This window comes from Carica papaya, chromosome 3 (assembly GCF_054855325.1).
Source record: "Carica papaya isolate Zhongbai chromosome 3, ASM5485532v1, whole genome shotgun sequence".
Lineage (NCBI taxonomy): Eukaryota > Viridiplantae > Streptophyta > Magnoliopsida > Brassicales > Caricaceae > Carica > Carica papaya.
Window position 1 is genome coordinate 4,574,898 of NC_142311.1, and position 16,573 is coordinate 4,591,470.

The 16,573-nt window shown below is 31.6% G+C and overlaps 2 protein-coding genes across 6 annotated transcripts; one reads left to right on the top strand and one right to left on the bottom strand.

Annotated features, from left to right (window-relative positions):
• Nucleotides 1-27: 27 nt before the first annotated feature.
• On the bottom strand, nt 28-5,583 carry LOC110815819 (protein TIFY 4B). Of its 5 annotated transcripts, none has more exons than XM_088215212.1 (9): nt 5,256-5,583; nt 4,836-4,975; nt 4,418-4,581; nt 3,349-3,436; nt 3,103-3,265; nt 2,425-2,484; nt 1,299-1,362; nt 973-1,194; nt 28-604 (listed from the first exon to the last, which is right to left on the bottom strand). In XM_088215212.1, exons 1-9 carry the CDS (start codon nt 5,371-5,373, stop codon nt 592-594), a joined length of 1,032 nt encoding a protein of 343 aa, XP_088071338.1. In that variant the 5' UTR covers nt 5,374-5,583; the 3' UTR covers nt 28-591. The 5 variants fall into 5 exon arrangements, with proteins under 5 accessions (XP_088071338.1, XP_088071340.1, XP_021899468.1 ...); XM_088215214.1 differs by having other exon boundaries at nt 980-1,194; nt 3,349-3,439; nt 5,256-5,582; XM_022043776.2 differs by having other exon boundaries at nt 3,349-3,439; nt 5,256-5,582.
• A 5,464-nt stretch (nt 5,584-11,047) lies between these two features.
• LOC110815847 (EPIDERMAL PATTERNING FACTOR-like protein 4) lies at nt 11,048-11,909 on the top strand. Its single transcript, XM_022043804.2, has 2 exons — nt 11,048-11,319; nt 11,396-11,909. The coding sequence occupies exons 1-2, from the start codon at nt 11,223-11,225 to the stop codon at nt 11,638-11,640; spliced, it is 342 nt and encodes a 113-aa protein (XP_021899496.2). The 5' UTR covers nt 11,048-11,222; the 3' UTR covers nt 11,641-11,909.
• The last annotated feature ends 4,664 nt before the right edge of the window (nt 11,910-16,573 follow it).

Sequence of the window (16,573 nt, forward strand, 5' to 3'; positions counted from 1 at the left end):
TGTTGATTTTTAATCATGAATAAAAAATAAGCAATTAATGGTTCCTATTATTTTCATTAATTATCATCTTACCATCCTTCTGTTGTTCGTAAATTAGGTAACCAACACCAAATCAGATCCATTGGTTCCCAATACTGCAACACATTCAAGTTATGTAGGGGGAGAACTCATGTTATATTCTCAACCCATCACAAGAACATAACTGCTTCAGCTTCCATCATGACCTAAAATAGCATATAGCTAAAGGCAATACTACATTTACATGTTACACGTAGAAAATGTCTCCATTCGCCTCTTTATCTCGTGCCAAAAACTCTTAATGTCAGAACCAAAAAATTCCCGTGGATGGCACTACACTACACAAAGTTGCAAAATTTGGTGAGTGCCAAATACTCACACCACTCAGAAAGTGAGTTATCTCATAAGGATCCCCAACCAGAGCTTATATGTCATAGAGCAGCCCAATCAATTCACCAGGAAGGCATAACTTCTATATCCTTCTGTTAAGTTCCGTACTTGGATGGTTTGTAACAGCAAGCTCTCTAGTCAATTCCAGTACCCTACTCGATCATTAAAGCATCTTGATAGTCATTATTTTAGATTTCTGCAAAGCACCCAGAAAAGTAGTAAAAATTTAATATATATACAGGACAACCAGTAGGAATTAGAGGGCAGAGTTTACATCCTTCATATAAATAATCTTCACAAGAAAAAAATAGAAAATAAACATTTTATTTGATATACTCAACATCAAAAGCCAAAGTGATAATTCCAGACCTAAGTTCAATAGAAGAAGCATACATGCAGCCAGAGTTTAATAATATTTTTCTTAAAGAAACCAAGATTGAACAGGATATATACACGTATATGCTGGCAGACAAAATAAAACAAAAATCCCAGTTGTCATGTATATCTCTTACCAGTCGGTTGAAAAACAAAAAGTCATGACTCATACCGAGGAAAGAACTTTACATTGTACCTTCGTCGTTAAGATCAACAGACAAGCTGCCATGTTTTATCTGGTTGTCAGCTGAGCTATGTGAGATGTGTGGCAATCCAGGTTGGGGTGGAGAGTTTGTGCCACTCCCACTTGATTGTCCAGTTGAGGTATTTGGCCTCACTTGATGACTCAAATACATCTCCAACCCGGAGGAAGTTACTCCTGTACTCTTTTTAACCTTAAAAAATCTCCCCCTGATAGGATTATAATTTAGTTAAAAAGGAGAAAAATGGGATGAGTTTAGCAGCTTGGAAGAAATTAAACATCAATTAGATGATATATTAGTCACTTTTCATACCTGTCCTTCCGCTTTTCGAGGTATCTCTGCAATAACACCTTTCTGTTTGCTTGACCTTCTAAATCTTAAGAAAAACCAACCAGTGTTAAAAGAAAGAACAAACAATATTCTTCCTACTTTGCTTGAAGGAAAAATATTCCAATTTAATCGGACATATATACATAATTACAGTCACATCAACTGGCACATCTTAATTTCTCAGAAAGGTAAAATTTAGACATGGTTGACAAATATCACTATGGCAAGCAAAATAGCCTGCTAGTTTTAGAATTTTCCCACATAACTTCAGCATTGAAAGGGCAGAGGAGTTAATTTCAAAGTTGGTAACTGCAAAACTGGAATGGCTAACTGGTGGTGATGATGAAGACACTTGTCTGGGGTTAGCAGTTGTATGCCATATTTGATATGGAAAAAGCATAAAGCTATCTCTTGTAAGCACTAGAAATACAGGGGAAAGTACAGCATTTGAGCACATGATGATAATTACTTCACAGTAAATGTTTCTTATTTTCTTTTTTGGCCCATTTTTTTAATCCATCTATGTCTGAAACAAAGCTGTATTGCCTAAATGATCTTTGATGTAGTAACTTAAGCCTTATTTTATTCCTTTAGAAGTATGGGAACACATTTAAATGCTTCCCCAATAATGAACTCACAAGAAAGCAGGATCAATTTCCAGCATTCATCAGATTCAGATTCTGTATGATACTGTGATTATCATCATGCAGTAACCATTTTATGTCCATACAAGCACTAGAGATCTTTATATTCAGTACCATGTGGTTGTGGTGGATCTAAAGTAACAATCAAGTGCATACCTCAGCCTTAGGGGATGTAATAGAGTTCCGGTACAGTGACCTTAATAATATATTTTGATGCAATAAACAAAAAAAAAAAAAGAGAACCCTACAATACTTTATAAAAGTTTCCGAAGTTTGAGTATTTGTTTCTATAAATAAAATACCAAGGAATATTGTCACTTCCAGGTAATTGGAACAACAACAACCATTATGTTATTCTAACAATTAATATGACCCGTAACTCCCTGAGAGAGCTGGGTGCCTGTACTATCATTTAGGAATTGCATAATTTAGTCTATTCAATGAAAAGGGTATATAAACTGTACCAGGCTCACGAGTGTTATTTCCCTTCTCCCGGTGTTGCTGAGGGTATTCCAGAACCTTCTCTGTAAATGCAAATCATAACTGGTTTCTAACCATTACAAATCTCAAAAGCAACAAATTGCAGAGAGAAACTTTTGACATTGTGAATACTGTTAACTATGTTAGACTATTGGAAATGCCTTGATCCCAGCAGCAAAAGAAAGTCATGTCACTCTTGAGCAAACGCTATTAGTGGATGTAAAATAAAAATAAAAATTTACATATTACTTCGGAAACAAAGATTCAGGGAAAGATCAAAATAACACCTGTTCTCATCCATTCTGCATTCAGTGGACATAATTCATCATATGATACAGAGGAAATGCGAGCTATATATTAGATGTATATTTCAGAAAATAACTACCTAGAGGATATAAAGAATGCTATTTTTTTCAGATTGGATCATTTAACGACCGTATTTCAAACAAAAAAATTGCTACTGTATAAGCATAAATAGGAGAATGTGAACTATGAAGACCTCTAGATCCATGCACTGGATCTTCTTCTCGTTCAATAAACCATAGCTGTAGAGCTATCCCTAGTACAGTTTATATAATCGTCAGAACAAAAATTTTGTAGGTGACATGTTAAATTCGCAATTTTCTAGGGTAAGAGGTGGATGCTTCTGCCCAAAATTGTACCTGTTTGCATTGTCTGAGAGATAACTGCACTGGGAGGAACAAAGGCGTGTTTGTCACTCATCTGCAAATGGCACGGAAAGGACCTAGGTACTGTATTCCCACCAATGGCGTCATCTTGAGGGAAATCTAGCGGACTTGCGGCAAGGTGCATGATTGCTTGTGCCTGCAAACCCATTTCACATATGCATTTGAAGGCAATGCTAGTACTGTCATCTTGAGGAATTGAAAGAAAGAAATGTGTATTACCTTATCAGGGGGCACTCCATCATACACATTCACCTTGCCACAGTAAAAAATGGTCATCTGCCCAACCAGCGCATTTGCTTCTCCTGGACTTCTGAAGCCATGTTTTCAAGTATATTATGTCTAATGCTTGCATAGCAGTAGAAAAATGGGTACATCTAACGCAGATGAAATATGCCCCATCTTCCCTCATAATATCTTTTAGGTAAATCAGTAATACTTAAGCATAGCTCTTTTAAGGCAAAGAAACAACACACTAAAGTCCAACACATTTATATGATTCAACTGACAAAGAAAGTGAATTCTTGTCCAGTGTTTCAAAATTGAGGACATCTATTGTGACATATGGCTTAATATGGGCATCAATCCTCAGTGGACACCCATAATTGGAGCGTATTACATCATCTTCTGCCAAAACTCATCAGCAAAAAATGAAAGCATCTGCTCTCAGAAGATTTCATTTCCTGCCTACACTAGCAAGTAATGTGAGAGTAGATTTTGCCCTAGAAGAAGTAAAGGGCACAGATCATTCTTCTTTTACCATAAAGACCACTTTCCTATACACTCCGAGGAGCATAGATGAGCTTAAGGAGCATGTGTCATTTTATTTTATATGATTAGAGTCCCATAAACAAGTAGCCTTCAATTCCTTCCTGACATAAAGATAAATTATATATATTGATAACTCTTCCCCTTTAAAGAGCTACCATTTTCTATCAGTAAAAAAAAATTTATACTAGAAGAGGGAGCAAAATACTTTGAAGAGGATGCCATAAAGTCCAAGATGTCATTTCAGAAACTTGAAACAATCATGGCACCCTTTAATAACCATTTCAGGACCGATTCTCTCGTAAATGATTTTCTAATAACTTCCCTAGCATTTTCATTTAGCAATATCCTTCCAATCATCAGCAAATATGAGTAGTTATTTTCAGAATTACAATATAGTGCCAAATACCAAAACAAAATACTGATTCAAATAAACCCCTCCATCATTGCCACTAATCAATCACTTCCTTATTAACCCTAGCAATTAGCCATATAAAAGCAAAACGAGAGTAAGGAAACAAACCTGGGAGATGAGGTTTTGGTATCTGCTTCACCTACTGGCCTGCAACCCAACTCTGCAGATTTCTGAGGACTTTTTCGCCGGTAAGGACCATTCTCGTCCGCAGGCGGGGAAATTTGGGCTCCAGCACCCAACTCCTTCACTGAATCAACTGGAGATGAAGTTACCTACATATACAACTTTGATTATCTTTAACAACTAAAAAATTACATAAACCATTATTAAGGTGGTCATGCCAAAACCTAAAACTTATTAGTAGCTCTGAAATAACTAAAACAAATGCACAAGTGCCAAAAAGAAAAAGAAAAGAGAGAGACAGAATAGAAACTTTACTTTTCAGAGATTTCTCAAGAACCAAACAAGGAAGTTTGCATATATACAGAGACAAAGACGAAAATAGTATATATACGTATGTACTCACGCGAGGAGTCGTTTCTGGGGGAGAAACGAGGATCTTACGAAGAGCTCCGGCACCGGAATCATCGGTGGTTTCGAGGAGAGCCTTAAGGGAAATAACTTGCTGGATCGCCTGCGATTTGTTCCAAGATGGTCTACGCATTCCTGTGACGACACGTGTCAGGTGAGCCGCCATTTTCAAGAGTATTTTTTAGTAGTAAATAAATGCAATCAAAGGAGTAATTAATAAAAAAAAAAAAAAAGAAAAAACACACCCTGGTTAGAGGTAGACTACATATTATTATTATTATTGTAGTAAGCGCACTTTACTAACTGGAGTCTCCAGGGTTGCAGGTGCCGGAAAATATGGAAGAAGAGAGAGGACAAAAATGGAAAGCTAGAAAAAGGAAATGATAAGCGAAAGAGAAAAGAGGGGAAAAGAAACCTTTTTCTTTGAGGAATTTGCGGCAATCTTCACGGGTGAGCTGAGAAATGTCTTCTTCGGTGAGTTGGTTGAGGGGTTTGTCGAGTATCGACCTGAATGACGTCACCCCGGCGTCCATCTTGGGTGAGATTCCGGCGACAGGCTCACCGGAGTTCCCGACGCAGCAGCAATGGCAAAGCTTTCCACTTTCCGGTAAAAAGTAAGAGATTCGGAGGGCAGATTTGGAAAGGGAAAATCGAGGGCAGAGATTGAGTGAGAGAGAAGGAGAAGAGTGAAAGAGAGAGGAAAAGAGAGGAGAGAGGGGAGTGTTTGTGTGTGTGTGTGGGTTTGAGGGTGTAAGGTTTTTAATTTGAGGAGCTGCGCTGCACCCTAGGCTGCCACGTAAGAGGATTGTCCGTGCTTATTATGGCCTAATTATGTATTAAAATTACCACCTCATTTCTGATTTTACTTTAACCTTTTGGTTTAATTAACAAATTAATTAAGATTAATTGAATAGACATTTTGCTAATATGTCATTATAACGCGAAAATTAAGGCACAATTAAGTTTTACTTGCTGCGATTAAGGTTTCTTTTGTTTTTTTTTTTTTCCCCAATTCATACCACTGTCTTTTCTTTTGCTCCCCATTTCGCAACAAGCAACAGCTTCAAAATCTTTTGCCCTCATCTTACTCATTTTATTATTATTTTTAAAATTTAAACACAATAAACTACTTTCTTAATTTTGGAGAAATAGATATATAATATAATGTTTGAAACAGACTTTTTGTAGTTGACCAACATGCTCCCTTTAGCTGTTTTGTGAGAAAAGAAAGGGTTTAAAAGCCAGGCGCATCCCTCCAGCATTTTTTCTTATTTTTAATTAATTTAAATAACTCTGACGTATTGTCTTTTTTTTTTTTTTTTTTTTTTCTGAACTCTTTGTTTGTTGTTGATTTTTTTATTTTCTGAAAAAAGAAAATAGAGTGGGAATTTTGATTAGAATTCTAATTTTGTTTATAATTAATGAGATCATAATTAGGTTTAGGCATAATTGATGGGATTGGATTAGTGTATTTACCTAACGATTAGAAAGTATAAAAAGAGAAGAGAAGAGAAGATAATAATTGAGCTAAACTAACAAGAGAGGGGACCCAAAATTGTCAACTGCTGCGTTAATTTAAATGTAATTATTTTGTCAACTGTATTTCATATAATTATCAAATTTTAAATCGTCATTATTCAATTCATAACAAATTACTTAAACGTTAAAATATTACTACCAGTAATTAGACAACAAAAATAATAATAACCTACTGGTGCGATGGGTGGTAGGGTCACTGTTGAACCTCATGCTTACACAGACCTATGAGGCCCACTCTACAGAACTGCTAGCTTGGCCCTTTTCGGCTTTACCAAACCCACCCTCAAAGCCCACTTTCTACCGCAATTTTCTTTAAAAGACATTGTTTAATTAATCATAAATAAATAAATAAATAAAATTACTTGATTAATCAATTCCACAATTTAACTATAAACATAATATTATTTTCACATTTGATCTTTTAATAAATTATGGACCCATAAGAGCAACATGTCTTCCCATTTTCTAAGTAAATCCTAAGCCACTTTGCTAATGTTATAGTTATAAATACAAGTCTTCCGCCAATATTTCTTTTTTTTTTTTTTTACATCATTCTTTACTAAAATATATATATATATATATAAATTAATTATTTTTTATTACATTTTTTCTATGTATATTTTGTTAAAATATTTTTAGATATCAAAATACATAAGAAAATAATTAATTTATATGTTTTAATAAATAATAAAATACAAATTCTTAAGTTTTGTTCTTTTAAAAAATATTATATATATAAGAGATATTATTATAATAATTTACTTAAAAGACGTTATAATGATTATATTCATTAAAAAATAGAAATTATTATCTTTTACTATTTTGTCACAAACTCGTAACAACAAATGTTTATTAAACTATAAGAAAAAAATCATATTATAATGATATTGTAATAATGAGACATAAACATAATTTATAAGATTTATTAGTTAAAACATTAATATCACCAATCACATAGAGTATTATGCAATATATTATTTCACAGTGAAGTATTTAATTGCATTAAATGTTAGTATAATGACTACCCTAAGATTTATGGTTCATGTTTGTTAGAAGAATAGATATGATAAACTCAAATAAAGAGATTCGTTTTATGAAGTTATACTACATGTCGACCAATAAATTAATTTTTTTATCTTATTAGTAGTTGTTGTTAAAGTTACTCGTTCATTTTATTTATTCACTGTTAAGAGATCTATATAGAATGTTATAATTTAAATAACTCATTTTTTTATTATTTTAAGGAGACTAACACTTGAACTTTTTGATATTTGATTATCAATGAATTATGTAAAAAGACAATCTTTTATGCCTTTGAAAATATGAAAAGTTTTTATTCAAGTACATAGAGTCGTTTTTTTACTCCTTTTGTCAATGATGAGGAAATTTTTTTAGCAAATAATAAATTTATTGTTTAATAAAATTTTATTAGTGTTTAATTTGTAGTTATAGTATTTTAATGGATATTTTATTTTATCATATTGTTTGAGTTATAATAGTTTAAATTTTATATAAATAGGTTCATTTATTAGCTCACGAGTAAAAAACAAATTTATATCATATTTGAGGTCATAAAGGTCATATTTGGATAATTTTATATAGTTTCACCAAACAAGTTTTGATTTTAATATAAGTCTCTTATTTTACAAACTTCATGTCTCATTTAGAACTGCAATGAAATTTGCTTTTGAGTTCTTCTCTATAGTCTTTTCAATGCTTTTGAGTCATGATATACATTATTTCTTGCATCCATTCTACAAGCAGGCATATCATCGTCCTCTGCAAATTATTTGACTTGTTGACATGTTTACTACATACGTATAGAGGTTGCTCATTCTTTCTTATACGCTCACATAATGTAACTTGATTAAGTGATAAAGAAGCTCTCTCAAATCTACTAGCTAGTGCTTTAGAGATAATAATAGGCTTATTTCATTATTCTATTACTCTAAAAATATTTTGTACTCCCATTAGAGATATTACCTATTAGAGAATTTGATTCCTTATCCTACTATCTAAGGAGTTATCTCCTTAAGTAAATTTTTTGTTCTCAATTTTTAAATGATCCCATTGACTAATGAAACTTCTTTTATTTAAAATATTTGTTTGCATTCTCATAATCGATGCCGAATGATGATGTTAAATTTGAAAGAAAATTGATGGGTGAAGGTGGTTATCAATTAATAATAAATGTATTTACTAACGACTTGATAAATAATGTTTACGAGAAGAGAAATTTGCTAATTTGAATACACATATTTTAAATTTACCTTAATTGATCACCAACTGAGTGAATATAATTGGTATGTAATGTTTTTTTCGTTTAAATGCATCATGACTTATTATAACTAATTTTAATTTCATCACTGTAGTTTTAAAAAATATTTATTTTATTCGATTATTAAAATACGTCATGATTTATTAGAATTACTTTTATAATTGCATTCTCATCAATACATCAATTTAATTTTGAGTCATTAATATCACTGAATTAAATATTATAAGTCAATTATTAATTTTTACAAACCATGGAGGTAGTTGGTTTTATACAATGTCTAGTTGTGTGCCTAATAGAAGCTAGTGACTATTTTTATGTGTTCATTGTCATTAGACATACAATCAGACATTATATATGAAGTTTTGGTATACAACTCATAATCAAATTTCTATCAAATAGTATCATGTATGGTTTAGTTAAATAGATATCACCTTAGCTAACAGCTATATATCTTCTAGTAATTTCTTATATTCAAAATAATTATCCCAGTTGAATTTCTGAATGCAAATTTACAGTCACTTTAGATAAAGAGTATGGGTCGGAATGATTTGTATGATTAATTTACAACCTCGTTGGTTTGCCTTATAAGAAGAAAACCGAGAGGTCCCCTTAATCTTGGTCGAACAGGAGGCTGAAGCCATTACTTGTATGGAAATTCCCATGGAAGCCAGCTGAAAGCCTCAAGCTCGCACTTGCCCGAAGTCAAATATCATTTCAGTATCTCTTGTTTTTTTTTACCACAAAAGAAATGACAGTACAAAAGTAATTGGGTACTTGTCAAAAAGCAAAAGAACATACATACATATATATATATACACACACACACACACACAAGTGTTCAGCCCATCGTGGCCCACTGTCTGCGTGGGTCCCACCTAAATTTATGAGGGAATACTGAAACTTGTACTGCTGAATGAATACTCTGATGGTCAGGCCACCATGTTCAATAATGGTGGTGGTGGTAGACGATGGGTGGGTCGAGTTAGATGTTGGTTCAGTACGAGACAGCCAACCCACACGTATGCACCCACACGTGTGCTGCTTCCAGCTTCCTGAACACCCTCCTCTTTTGGAAATTTTACATTCACCTCTCTTCTCTCTCAATCTCATCCTCTCTTTTCTGCCTCCTTTCAACATAATAATATCTGCCTTCTTTACATCAAGTTATATATGCAAATGTATAATCCTGAATTTTTCTAATATATATATATATATAAAAGGAATAAGTTTTCTTTAATCCTTTTATTTTTATTTAATTTATAATTAATAATTTTAAAAATACCTTGTGTCAATTTTGATAAAAATCTGCAGAATGAATTAAATATAAGAAAAGAATATGTGATAATAATTTAAATAATATAATTCTAATCAATTAAAAATAATTACATAAAAATATGATCGTAATTACATTTTATTTTTATATTTAAAATACTCTAAATAATTAATTATTGTATACTATCATATCAAAATTTATTATATTGAATTAGTATATAACTCTTACCAATATTATCACATTAATTATTTTTCTATTTAAAAATAAATTTATATATATTAAATATAAAATTATTTAAAGAAAAAAGAGATATTAAAATGTGTTGAGTTTTGGTTTTATGTTTATGTATAGTAGGTTTTTATTCCGTATTATACACAAGTTTAAAAATTAATTACAACATATAAGTTATAGTTAATTAAAAATTAAAATTTATTTTTGTATTTAAATAAATTATTATTGTATATGCTATGAAAATTATTTTTATATTTAAATATTATAGAGTGTATGATTTGTGATCGTAAAAACTAGAATATATTTTTATATTTTAGATTTAAGTAGATAATATTTAAAATTTTATTTCTGTATTATATATAATATAATAAATATTAATATATAAATAAAAAAACAAAAAATACTACCTGAAATTGTTTTGGTATTATTTATTATATATGTATATTGATATAGAAATTAATATGTGACCAAAAATCAGTATTCTAATTGGTCCAAACTTAATACAGCACATGTATAGTATGTATTCTAAATTTTCTTTTGAATTTTCCTTCCCCAGATAAATGAAATTAATTAATTTCTTAGATCACTTCTTTCATCTACAATAAAATAATCATTGAATTAAGAAATATATATATATTTATATTAATTTATTTAGAAGAAAATAAATGAATTTCATTAATATACATATGTGTATGTATATATATATATATAATGGAAAAGGTGTGCCACTTGTAATAATGAAATGTCAATTTTGTAAATTTAGCATATATCTCCAATGCTCCCTCTTTCTATCTATCACAATCATTCAGGGCCTCGTGGGTCCCACCCTCTTCCTTTGGCCAAACAATAAAACAAAAACCTCGCTCCTTCTTTTTCTCTTTCTTCTCTTCCTTCCTTCCCTCCCTCCCTCCCTCTATGTCTCTTTTGACTTGAGACTCTTCCTCACCCCCTGCAACAATAATACACTTCCTCCCTACCTCTCCATCTTTTCCTTTTATTACTCCTTCCCTATAAACATACTACACATAAACTCTGCTAACGTGCGCGCCTCCAGCTTGGCTATGGGCGTAGTGCGCCACCGTCTATCGACATTGATTGCCCTCACTTGCCTCTTCTTTGGCTTGGCCTCCGCCTCCTCTATTACCCTCTCCCAACTCGGTATGCACATACAACTCCCCTCATTCAGTACAATTCTTAACTTTCGTTGTCTTCACTCTGTAGCCTCTTTTTGCAGATACTAGGTTCCAGCAGAAGGAAGAGAGTGAGACAGGAGGTGGGTCGACCTGGTTGAAGAGAGTCCTGACTGATAGGAAGCTGGGGGGGCCGGGTTCTTCACCACCCTCGTGCAGATCCAAGTGCGGTAGGTGCTGTCCTTGTAACCCGGTTCACGTGCCGATTCAACCCGGTTTTAGCACGCTGCAGGAGTACTACCCGGAGGCCTGGCGGTGCAAATGCGGCGACAAGCTCTTTATGCCGTAAAGGAGAGAGAGAAAAAGAAAAGCAACACGACGGAAGTTCAAGAAAAGAGAGATCCTCTGAATTATTATTTTTTTGTCATGAAAATTTTTATAGTAATTATGTTGATACTTGATTATTAAAATTATATATATCGCTCTTTCTATGTCTATATAATGATTTTGCATTTTCTGTGAGGGACAGGGAACTTTGGGAATGTAAGTTTGTAGTGAAAATAGAGATCCTCCCTTTTCTTCTCCTCTTTTGATTATGATATATTTTCTTTCTAATCACTTTTCGTCTTTTTGTGTTTTGGTTTTTGATTCTTTCTCGGCTTGCTTGCATTATCCTATTCTATATGAGAAAGAGAGAGAGATTAGGTAGCATGACCTCCCCTATATCAGGTGCATATTGCACTGATATTATTATTGTTGCAGTTTAAAATCTTGTTCTTTTAAGAAACCGTATATGTGTGTATATATATAGAGAGAGTGTATAGAAGGCTGTACTCTGAGCGGAGGTGGTTGATATTTTACCATCACAAGTTACGGGATAATGAGTTAAATGCTTACATGTGTTAAACGTAGCATATACGTACCTTGGAAATCATATAAGCATCTGGAAGAATAAGATTTAGTAATTCCTGTGTTATAAATGAAGGGGGGTACGTATGGTGATCATGAACAAATTAACGAAGGTGCATGGACTGTGATTATGAGGTTAATTAATAATTAGTAGGAAATATTGATGAATATAATATATATATATATATATATGAGTGTGGAATGGGTAGGTGTGTAGGTAGTATCGTTTTCTTAATATTAATTATGGGAGTTGGATAAGTCGAAAAGGAAGAGGGGGAAGCCATGGAAAGGGAAAGAGACAGAGACACTTTTTGTTGGGCAGCCTGGTCTTCACAAAAATTATTAGGTGTTCAACAGGAGTACACAACAACCTTAGCTTTACACTTCAAATTTTATTTTTTAAAAATTTTTAATTACAGAAATCAGAATTAATATTATTGGAGTATTTTGATGCTTGTTTTTTTTTTTAATATATATTTTTTTAATTTTTAATTTATTTTCTATTTTTTCCGCACATCAATTCATTTGCATTTAATGATTATAAAGTTGGATCCTAAATTCGTTTGTAAAAATTATAGTTATTATATATACAAGTGGTATTTAAAAAAAAAAAACAAAAAAGCTGAAATATTATTCGACTAAGAAAGAAAAGATGAATCCTATAATCAAAGAGGAACAAAAAAATAGGAGGTTCCCATACAATGAAGTAACCATCCAGATTACAAAAAGTTTTGTTTGGTAAAGTACCAGCTACCAAATTCCAATCCCTAAGAATTGAAGAAATAAAAAGAATAGTTAATAGATGAGATAAATTATGTAAATTATCAACGATCATACAAATATTCGAGTGTAAATACACTAATAAAGTAAGAATGTGCACAATACGGTGGAAATCTCCTTCCGCCATTAAACTAAAAAGACTGAATTGATTGTCAGGTATAGGCCATATCAAATCGTTAAACCTTCTACAACATCAATCGATCTTGGTATGAAGTCCTTATTATTTCGACTAGATAAGCACCAGCAAAAGTGCTCTTTTTTTCTCTCTGTTATTCGTATTAATAACTACTCTATTATAAGTATTTATGTAAATTCAATATACTTTACAGATAAAGAAATATAAAGAATTGAACTAATAAAAACAATCCTACAAGTAATATTTTTCTACACCACACAAAGACTAGCTCACTCATTTTTTCCAACAAATACATTCCATTTAAACTAATGTATGCTTGCAATAAATAAAACCCATGAATAAAGAATAACGACATTGGGTCAACTGACTTTAAGGAGAGAAGAATCTATACTCTTTGCCAACTCTAGCTCATTTATGCTAAATTGGACTTTATTTATCAAGAATGGTGTTGGAATCCAATGCTAGTGATGAACCCATTAATTACATCTCCACTAGATGCCCCACAGAATATATAAAAATCAAGTCCAAAAGTGAAAAGCAATAGTAAATGACTAATCCATACACCAATAATAAGAGCTAACTCTAGGATAGTATTAAGATGAAGTGAGCAAAGTTTCCTTATCTCTTTTGTATACACATAACGTAAAGAGATTATCACTATATTCCTCACATTCTCTAAGCAGAAGGCATTCCTGATCCATTATCATACTTTTCTAACTCAACCTAATTCTCAATGGGAATATGTTCATTACCAATCTCCATATTGGGTGCTTCATCATTTATAGTGCATTAACATACTAAATCTTCTTCGAATTAAGTAAGGAATAAGTAGTAGTGAAATTTTAGTGGCTTAAAACTTCCTATATCCATGCCATTTTATATCTTGATTTCATGGAGTAAATTCCATTTTGTTTAAAGGCCATATTAGCCTATCAGGAGGTTTTCTATAGCTCAAATGTATGTCAAATATCTAAATAGCATCTATCGAGCAAAACAACTCTCTAACAAAATCAATATTCTATACAACCATACCAAAAATTTAGTAGTGTTATATTGGCATATGCCAGTTTTAAAGATTTATTATATTGGTATACATCGACCAATATTGTTTATATCGAGTGGTATGATCAATTTTGATTAATTTATCTAAAGATATCTAATTTAATATTATTTTATTCTATATAGAATTTAACATATATCAAATGTATTTAAGAATATAATACCAAAAATCAATTTATAATTTTTTTTATAATACATAGAGAATAAACAAATTATATAATATATTATTGCTATATCAATAGTGTTGTTAATACTTTTCTATTTTCTTATAGCTACATACTTAGTTTTTCTGGTAAATCAACATTATAACAAAACTAATAAGCACAAGTGAATCATCACAAACAATAAAAGTTCTTCATACAAATGTCTATACATGATAGTTTAAAACTTTATTCGACATTTCTTTGTTGTTTGTTTGTTTTTTTCAGGGATAAAAGATTTATAAAGCCACCAAAAAATATTTACACAATTGTATCAATATCACAATAAAACTAATAAATAAACAAGAGCAAACCACATGTTTAAACTAAAAAGAACATAACTAAACTAAACATGGTAGCCATAAATGACAAGCTAAAAAATGAGCAACAAAAACATAGAGTAAAAGAAAGACGAGGGATCTAAACTCTTCAAAGGTTAGGTGAGTGAATAAAGAACATATAGTATAAAGAAGTAGAGAGATAAATTTAGGGATTTTAGGATAAGAAAAAAGAAAAAAACTTTCTATGATCTTAGGGTACTTATAAGGCTTGGCTATGGGAATACATGATAAACTTTAATTAAAGTTTGAGAGAAATAGCCTAATTTGACATGTTGGCAAATTTAAATTTCTACTGATTTTATATGATCACTAGATTTCGCTAACTCCCAAGAAATAATTATCTAACTTTTATACCTATAATTTTAAAAGGCAATTGGTGTGAGTCATCCGAAATGTTAGTTAATAATGTCTTTGATAGTTTCCTTAATTAATTGACGATGATTATTCTACAGAATCTTGATAGTATTATAACTTGGTGTCTAATCTAATCATGTTGGGGTTAGATTACCTATTTTAGGATAAGCATAATATTTTTTTTTTCAAACACAAAAGGGTATATATTTGTAGACATGTGGCATCCTCATAAGGCAAAGTATAGTAGCCTTACTGATGTTCAAGGCATGATACCAAGGGAAGGGTCATGACATAGGTCTTTTATGCCTAAACATATATGCACAATGTTTTATATAAGGGGCATAAATGTAAACCAACAAAATAATAATCAAAGAATTAAAAGAAATCATTAGGAATAAATAAGTGAATCGAATTAAAAAATTTCGATAATGTCTCTCAAATCTCAAATTTGTTAAAAAAAAAGTAAGAATTTTGAGAACAAAAATTATGATAAAATAATTTTATGGGATATGAGAATGTAATGTCTCTACGTAGACAAGTTAATTTAATTATGTGGTTGTTAGGTGATATATTAAATTTTAACAGAACAAGCTTGCTATTAATAATAATGGATAAATAATGTCGGTAAGAGCTTAAATAATAACGGATTCATAATTAACTCTATCTTTTAGTTCGACAAAGTTAAAATTGTTTAATTAATTTTTTTTAATAATTCTAATTTAAACTTCTACTACATATCATCTAATTAAAACTATAAAAAAACTAAAATAATTTATTGTAATTGTATACATTAACTATCTAATTAAAAAATTTATATTTTGTAATTCAAGGAACTAGTTCTCTAACTAAAAGTATAATACCCGGGTCTGAAATTTGGCTCGAGATTAATTTTAACATTTTAAATATATAAAAAATTATTTTTAAATTAATTTTTTTTGTTGAATTTATGAAAAAAATAGGTTAGAGATAAAATTAAAAATAATTTTAGAAAAATGGGTAAAAATTTGAGTTTGGAGGATATTTAAAAAAAAAAATTTAAAAACTAGGAGTCAGAGTGCAAATAAAAAAATTTTTGTCACGTAGGACTGCCCAGTCAGCCACGCCGATGAACTAAAGCACGCTGCATGACAAGGTACGTTGACGTCGATGCCACATGGGCAATCCGCGTGCTCTGTGATCGAACGACCCAGATTTATTTTTCATTTAAATGCGATCGGATAGTCGAGATCAAACGCGATGAACGGTCTAGATTAACACAAGATGCATATAAATATTTCGCATCACACTGAATTCAAACCCTAGGCCCCAGCCTCCCGCTGGAGAAGAAGAACCAGTCGCTGGAGAAAGGAGTCGACCGCCGATTGCCGCTGCACCAGAGTCACCTCCGACCTCCAAAACAGGTAAAAATCTTTTTATTCGCTCGAAATTTGATTCTGAGCACCTCCATTATCAAATTGGAGTAAAAAGAACGTCAAGTGAGCTGAAAATTGCGTGCAAAGTCTG